This window comes from Sceloporus occidentalis, unplaced genomic scaffold, assembly GCF_023333645.1.
Source record: "Sceloporus occidentalis isolate IW3139 unplaced genomic scaffold, rSceOcc1.0.p SCAF_18, whole genome shotgun sequence".
NCBI classification, from domain to species: Eukaryota; Metazoa; Chordata; class Lepidosauria; order Squamata; family Phrynosomatidae; genus Sceloporus; species Sceloporus occidentalis.
Genome location: NW_028316998.1, coordinates 7,826,220 through 7,834,419, shown reverse-complemented (window position 1 = coordinate 7,834,419; position 8,200 = coordinate 7,826,220). Strand labels below are relative to the sequence as shown.

Here is an 8,200-nt window from a genome sequence, read left to right as displayed (position 1 = left end):
GCCAATGATGTTACCCCAATTATTATGAAACCGTTCCCTGTCTATGCCAGCTTCAAGCCTCAGCTACATTCTCACTCCTGATTGGTAAGAGCGTCATTGTAAGGCCCCATCTTAACCTTTTTGATTGGTTGTCGCCTAGGCAACGTGGTGGCAAGTTGGACAGGTATGTCCTGTTAGTTTCCAACGACCGCGGAGTCTGCGGACCTGTCACTTTGGGGAAGACGATGGTGACCAAGTGGTTTGCGGATGTGCTAGAGAATGAGCGACGGCTGCTCGAGGTGCTGTCCCTTCTTATGATAGTTATGGGATTCACCTCCTATGGATTGTTGCGCTTTATCCGTATGCCGTATGGTCGTTACTCCAGCTCTACATTCGGACCCCCGGTTCCCGTCCGCTGGGCCTGGTTCATTCAGGAACTGCCCTCCTTTGCTTTTCCTGTCTACTTCATCCTCAGTCAGCCAAAGGTTGGAGCTGTCAACTTGACCCTCTTGGGAGCCTTTACGTTGCACTACTTTCACCGGTAGGGTGATACACGTTTTACTTTGCTGAGATGGTAGATAAGTTGAACAGAGTTTCTGCAGAAGTGGTAGATGTTAACAGAGATAGGCAAATGGCTTCTGAATCTAAGACAAGGCCAATGACTGATTGGTGTCTGAACCTTTACAGCAGGACCAGCCCTTTGTAAATAATTTTGGATCAGCCCGGCCACCCTGGGACTCTGGGAGACAAGAACGCAACAGGGTCATATAACACAAGGTTGCATGCGAGCACCAGAAGGAACACTGAAAGTGAGGTTAGGGAGGATGGCAGGAGGGGGTATGCTATTACCGTATTGGCTCGAATATAGGCCGCACTTTTCCCCCCCACTTTAAGTCTTTAAAGTGGGGGTGCGGCCTATATTCGGGGTCTAGCGCCCGACGCCTGGGACATGCAGCGGGGTTAGGATACAGATCCCCTGCAGCGGTGCAGGGGACCTGTATCCTACTCTCGGATGTGCTCAGACAGCCTTCCCTGCCAGCACTTCCCACGGGGGGGTGCCAGCACGGGAGGTTATCTAAGCGCATCGTGCAGATGTCCCGGCAGCGGAGGTTGTTTACCCGCATCGCCGCAGCCGGTGACCGTCCGCACGATGCGTTTTACCTCTGCCCCCAAGACTTACCAGAGCAGACTCCCGGGTGTCTGGCGGGGGACATCTACGCAATACGCGTATAAAACTTCCGGTGCGTAGATGTACCCCGCTGGCCCCGCAAGACACCCGGGAGTCTGCTCTGGTAAATCGGGGGGGGGGGGACAGAGTGGCAGCATGTTTTTTTGGTGCTTTTTTTAAAGAAAAAATGAAGCCCCTCAAGCAAAGGGAAAGAAGCCAAACACATAAAAAGTCTGTATACAAATAGGGGTTAAAGTGATATATATATATATATATATATATTTTTATTTTTATTTTAAAAAAGGTCTCCTGTAATGACTATAATGATTTTATTGGTTGTTATGACTATAAGGCCACTTTTCCAAGGGCCATAATCACTTTTTACTCACAGCCATCTTCGTCTCTTTTTTGTAATTCTTTCTAAAAAGTAACACATGGAACGTTAATCAGTACTTTGATTTGCATGAGTTGTGTATTCATAATGTGTGTGTATATGTTTCCACAGTACATTCATTTTCCCATTTTTCATCCGTGGAGGAAAGCCTACACCATTTGTATCGTTTGCCCTTGCCTTCATCTTCTGCTGTTACAATGGATATCTCCAGAGCAGTTACCTCTGTAGACAAGCCGCTTTCACACCGGAATGGCTCCATGATCCTCGTTTCATAGCAGGTATGTGTTTTTTCGTTATTGTGTAGTCTGTGGTTTTGTAAGACTGGTGATACCCACTGAATAAAAACAAATGGATTATGCAAAACAGCCCACAGCAAGGTTATAGAAAAGTTGTGGGCAATCATTAGACCAGGGGCGTCCAACATGCGGCCTGCGGGACCTCGAGGTGCGGCCTGAGTGAGATCGGCAGCCAGGATCACAAGAGCCCTGCTGCTTACCTGTGGGAGGGTCTATTGTACTGCACAGAGGAAGCGGAACCTGATATCACATGACTCTGCTCCAGTCCTGCGTCCTCTGTGCAGTACAAGAGAACGCAGAGGGAGGCCGCGCCCCTGCTTAAGTATGTGAGCGGCATCGAGAGCTGCAGTGCAGGTAAGGGGTTGAGGGAGGGTGTTTGAATGAGTATGCTTGATTGAGGGAATTAATCTGTGAATTAATGAATTTGTGTGTGTGTGTGTGTGATAGCATGGATATGTAAGTGCTGGAACCTAGGCATGATGGGACTGTGATTGCTGTTAGCAATCACACTCCTATCATGCCAAGTCAGCCAGTACATGCTGAAACCTGGCTAGCTGCCCCTTGTATATTGATGCTGCCAGCAGTACGGGGTCTGCACTTACAGCCACCCTGTACTAGCATGTACTGGCTGACTTGGGATGATAGGAGTGCAATTTTTTGTCCAATTGTGGTGTGTTACTTACTTTTAATAAAAGTGTGGTTAACACACCAAAATTGGACAAAAACTGCAATAACACTATTAATTTATATATGATTGTTGACAGCAATCCCACTCCTATCATGCCCAGCCAACCAGTACATGCTGGAATCTGGGTATGCCTGATCATAATAATCATAATATATATGTTATAAAAAATTTTGTACAATTTTGGTGTGTAACTTACTTTTATTAAAAGTGTGGGATTTTTTATTATTTTTAAAGGTGGGGGGCCGTTTTCAGTTTCGGCTGAGTGAACCCTGAATTTTCGGTTTTGGTCCAGAATTTTCATTTCGGTGTATCCCTAGAATAAATAGAGCTATTTCATTTTTACTTATCCAGAATCCTGAATTTTTAGTCACAAAACTTTTTAGCCCAGAAATCAGTGAGAGGAAAACTAAAGGTTTCGTGTCATATATTTTATTTTAATCTGCATATTTTATTAAAGGCCATATTTTCTCACGGTGAAAAATGAGTGCGGCCCTCGCACATGTACAATTCTGATGAAGTGGCCCACTGCAGAAAAAACTTGGACACCCCTGCATTAGACTGCTTAGGTTTAGACAACATTAAGATGTGCAATGCAAGTAAAATCATGTTTATTCCAGCATGTTTTTTATGTTTGTAATGTTAATGTGATTAGTCATCATTTAGTATCCCAGATAATTGTCCTCTGAAACCATCATCTGATAGAGCATTAGCATTTTAGGGCGTGAAATGTTTTAAATTAATTAAAAAAATTGAAGGTTGGCAGAAATGAATCCTTGATACCTATTTATAGCCAATATTATCTATAGGTGGTATACTCTATAATTACCAGTATTGTTAAGTTTACATGAGTAAACTAATGATTTCATTTGTTTTTTTTGCTTCCTGTTTACAGGCATAGCAATGTTTTTATCTGGGATGTTTATCAACATTTACTCTGACCACATACTAAGAAACCTTAGGAAGCCAGGAGAAACAGGCTACAAAATACCCAGGGGTAAGTAAGCATATTGGTTGATATCGTCCTAGATCATTGACATTAATTGTAGGTCCATATTCTTTTTCTAGCAAAATGGCATGCTCATTTAAGAAACTTTAACACTCTTTTTAATTAACATCCCCTTGCACAACATGTGCATTACATAATGCTTCTGTCCAAACCATTAAGTTCATCCCGTTGTCTCCATGAGCACCCTGGGTTTTCTAATAAGTGTCTATACCAGCAGCATTGATAGTAGTTTTTGGATTAAGAGCTGTGTCCAACCACAAGAAGGGACACAGCTGTAGTACATGTAAGCAGAAAAAAAAGAAGAAAACTAAGAAGAAAAAAAATTAAAATGTAATAAAAATTTCCCATTGATGTCACCACCAGGGGGACCTTCCAGTTCCCAAAAAAATGAAAAAAGAAATAATATATAAAAATATTTTTATGAGCAAGTCATAAAATTAGCTCTTTATCTTCAAACAATTCTCGCATGGAAAGAGTTAAAATACGGGCATGACCACGGGGTGTCTACTTTAAAAAAATTTATGATTTGATAAATTGAGTTGGCCAGGTTCAACAATGTCCCAATTAACACAGGGGGGAAGGATGACCACATGTCTAAAATGCATACGTCCCAAATGTGACCTTTTAGTCCCCAACAAACCCATGCATGTGGGGTATCACTGTACTGCAAGCTTTGACAAAGGCCGGTGGTAAAATTTGTGCATGCAAAGAGTTAAAATACCAGCATTTGACATACTCTGGGGTGTCTAGTTTTCAAAAATATATGATTTTAAAGGGCACACTGAATTGGCCGGGCTCATAGTATGTGGGTTAAGACGGAATTCCAACTTTGACGTTACATTATAATCCTGTGATAGGATTCACGTTTTGGTTGTAGAAATTATAGTTGGGTTTGCAATTATTAGGAGTTCCCCGATCCTGAGATATTTATTTACATGAGTTGATTGTCACACCTGACTGCATGCTGGCTTTTCTGTTTCTTCAGGAGGTTTGTTTGAATATGTTTCCGGAGCAAACTTTTTTGGTGAAATACTTGAATGGTCTGGATTTGCAGTGGCTGAATGGTCCATACCTGGAGCAGCATTTGCCATCTTCACAACTTTGGTCCTCTCTTCAAGAGCACAGCAGCATCATCAGTAAATAGTCTTTCTCTTACATATACCGTATTGGCTCGGATATAGGCCGCCCCCGTGTATAGGCCGCACCTTAAAAGTTTGGTGCTTTTTTAAAGAAAAAATATTTTTAATAGACATGCTGCCACTCTATCTCCCCTCCCCCCCACCCGAGATATGCTGCCACTCTCCCCCACCCGAGATATGCTGCCACTCTGTCCCCCCCGAGATATGCTGCCACTGTCCTCCCCCCCCGAGATATGCTGCCACTGTCCTCCCCCCCCGAGATATGCTGCCACTGTCCTCCCCCCCCGAGATATGCTGCCACTATCCTCCTCCCCCCCGAGATATGCTGCCACTCTGCCCCCCCCCCCCCCCGACTTACCAGAGCAGACTCCCGGGTGTCTTGCGGGGCCGGCGGGGGACATTTACGCAATACGCGTATACAACTTCCGGTGCCGGGACTCAGCGGATGTGCCGGCACCGGAAGTTGTATACACGTATTGCGTTGGTGTCCCCCGCCGGCCCCGCAAGACACCCGGGAGTCTGCTCTGGTAAGTCTTGGGGGCAGAGGTAAAACGCATCGTGTGGACGTTCACCGCTGCCGCTGCGGGGGATCTGTATCCTAACCCTGCTGCCTGCCCGGCGCCCGGAACTGCATGTCCCGGGTGTCGGGCGCTAGACCCCGAATATAGGCCGCACCCCCACTTTAAAGACTTAAAGTGGGGGAAAAAAGTGCGGCCTATATTCGACCCAATACGGTATATATGTTTTTTTATAGAACGTTGAGATGTTTGCAGAACTAATAGTGAGAAACCACAAAAGTCGTGATCACAATATAACGTTCATAAGGAGAAAAGGCTCTTTTTCACAATGGCTAGACTTACAATTTAACTTTATGCATAAATATATATTTTGGCATGATCATGATATAAAATGCAGGTTAAAAGTAAGATGTTTGAACGGATGCAGTTATTTATGTTCTCTAATTAATAATTATACATGTGTAAATGGGCCAAAAACTATTCCAGAACAAATTTTTGGGTTCGTCTTTGGCCCATACAAGTTTCATCCCTTGCCCATTCAGTTTGGCAGAAAATGTGATATTCGTAGCCCTGTGCCCACATTCACTCTCTCATTCTTTCATTCACTCTCTCTCATGCTCTCAAAATGTTTCCCTACTTTCTCTGGTGACGATTCTGCAGCCTCTTCGGCACCTTCCTCTTCTTCATCTTCTATTGTTCCCCTTCTCTTTTTTTCTTCTGTTCTATCTTTGTCCTCATCTCCAAGCACATATTCTAGCGCCAACTTTTGTCCTCGCTTGAAGGGCAATATGGCAGCTCTTGCAGTGACACCCTCTCGCCGATCCTTCAATCGGGGAGTGAACATCTGGAGGAGTAGCCCTTACTAGGGGAAAGGAGGTCTCAGCCAATCATTTATCAACTCTGCTGAGTGGCTGAGGGTTCAGAAGCCCCTCCTGATTGGCCCTTTACACGGAGCTCAGTGTAAGCTGCAGCCAGCACAATTAAGAAACCCACTGAGTGTGTGTGTGACTTTGTGTGTGTAATGTCTGGTAATGGGGGGGGGTTAATTGTTTCAGACTGCATATGTCTGGTAATGACTGTATGAATATAATATAAATATATTATTAAATCTGAAATCAGCATGGTTCGCAAGGCTTCCTAAGAATGTATATAAAATATATTTTGTGTGTATGTGGCGGTGTGTACATATGTGAATCAGTGTATATGTGAGGTATATATAATATATGCCTGCGTGTGTAATTTCATCCCCTCCATATTGTGTCCTTGAATGGCAAAAATAAAATGCGTCACCCTAGTCCTCATGGGTAGAGATGTCGCTAGTCTCCCAAAATGCTTCAATAACGTCTTTGTCCCCAAAACGCTTGTCTGCGCCATCATTGTGCCCAAATGGCTTGTCTGCTCCATCTTTACTCCCAAATGGCTTGTTTGCATCATCTTTGTGCCCAAAAAGTTTGTCAGTACCCCCAAATGGCTTTTCTGCACCATCTATGCTCCCCGAGCGGCTTTTCTGTGCTATATTTGCACCCACATGGCTTGTCTGTGCCCCTAAATGGCTTTTCAGCACCATCTTTGGCGTTAAAAAAAGATTCAAAGGTTCTGATGGCGGCCCTGATAAGAAATGTAGTCTCAAAAATTGTCTGAATATATTTATTGGTGATTTTATGTATTTGCATATGTCCTGTGTAAAAACATTACACATTACTGTTTAGGAGTTTAACTAGTCTGCTTCTACACATGAAAATAACCCGTATCTTGTCATGTCTTACAGATGGTACCTTGAGAAGTTTGAAGACTATCCCAAATCAAGAAAAATTATTGTTCCATTTCTGTATTAAATGGCACATTTTAAGAACCAAGGATAACTCTAAGGGCTTCCTTTAATTACACACTTTTGTTAAAATACTCTTTAAGCCAATGAAACATGTCAATAATGCTGCATTTTCCAAGGGTGACTTAAGCCCTGTTCAATATCCAACTCAAATTGGCAATTTTAAGGGTGCAATTACATGATTTCTAATGATACGTTCTTAAAAGTTATATTTTTATAAATGTTTTAAGGTTTTGTTTAATTACCTCTTATGCAGAATGTAAATCTCTACCTCAGTGTCTCACTTTATGAAAAACTTTGTTGGGCGTTATTGTTTTTATGAATTGTTTTTATGAATTGTTATGGTAATACAAACAAACCTTCAAAAAATGCCTCTGCGTATTTTCTCATTGTATGTGTTCATATGTGTATGCATGTATATATCATATTTAATATGAAGTTAATATTTAGTAAAGGGCAAAATATAACAAACATGAGAAAAGTAGCCTAGCTTGGATGGTATGAATCCTAGATTGATCTTAAAAAGGACAGTGACAAAAATACTAAAGAAAAACACATCCTAAGTGTCACTTATTGCAACCCAAACCCCTCTGTCCCTCGTTACATTTATTTATATAGCGCCTGTAGATTAAGAAGCACTGTGACAATAGGGGACTGTGAAACCACTTAAAAAAATGACATTAAACACAATATGGTATTGAAAATAGCAGTAACACACATAATGGTGTATTGGTACAGAAGCCAATTTATAAATAGCAGAACAGCACTCCAGTATTTCTGGTGCTTTAACTGAGCTCCACCAGCACCCCAAAATATCACAATTAAAGTCGCTCAGCACTCCAGTAGTTCAGTGAGGTATATTTAATTCAGCAACACGAGCAACGTTTTGACCTTACGGTCTTTATCGAGCCATGGCTCAATACAATCGTATATATATATTAATATTGTTATTGGATTTTTCTGTCCAATTTTGGTGTGTTACTTACTTTTAATAAAAGTGGTTAACACACCAAAACTGGACCAAAAAAATCTACAATATTTTTTATATATATATATATATATATATATATATATATACTCATGCCCAGGTTCTAGCATGTACTGGCTGCCTGGGCATGATAGGCGTGTGATTGCTGTTAGCAATTATATATATATATATAATAGCTAACAGCACTCACACGCCT

General features: G+C 42.1%; 1 protein-coding gene across 1 annotated transcript; it reads left to right on the top strand.

Moving 5' to 3' along the window:
* Window positions 1-224: 224 nt before the first annotated feature.
* Window positions 225-7,023, top strand: LOC149302569 (3-oxo-5-alpha-steroid 4-dehydrogenase 1-like). The gene is made up of 5 exons (XM_089482237.1): window positions 225-520; window positions 1,653-1,819; window positions 3,418-3,519; window positions 4,517-4,667; window positions 6,957-7,023. The coding sequence occupies exons 1-5, from the start codon at window positions 225-227 to the stop codon at window positions 7,021-7,023; spliced, it is 783 nt and encodes a 260-aa protein (XP_089338363.1).
* The last annotated feature ends 1,177 nt before the right edge of the window (window positions 7,024-8,200 follow it).

Bases quoted from the DNA above. Each gene is read 5' to 3' on its own strand.
- LOC149302569 (XM_089482237.1), top strand. From the start codon at position 225: ATGGTGACCAAGTGGTTTGCGGATGTGCTAGAGAATGAGCGACGGCTG. The intron at 1,820-3,417 runs GTATGTGTTTTT...TCCTGTTTACAG, and splicing joins TGATCCTCGTTTCATAGCAG to GCATAGCAATGTTTTTATCT. The intron at 3,520-4,516 runs GTAAGTAAGCAT...CTGTTTCTTCAG, and splicing joins AGGCTACAAAATACCCAGGG to GAGGTTTGTTTGAATATGTT.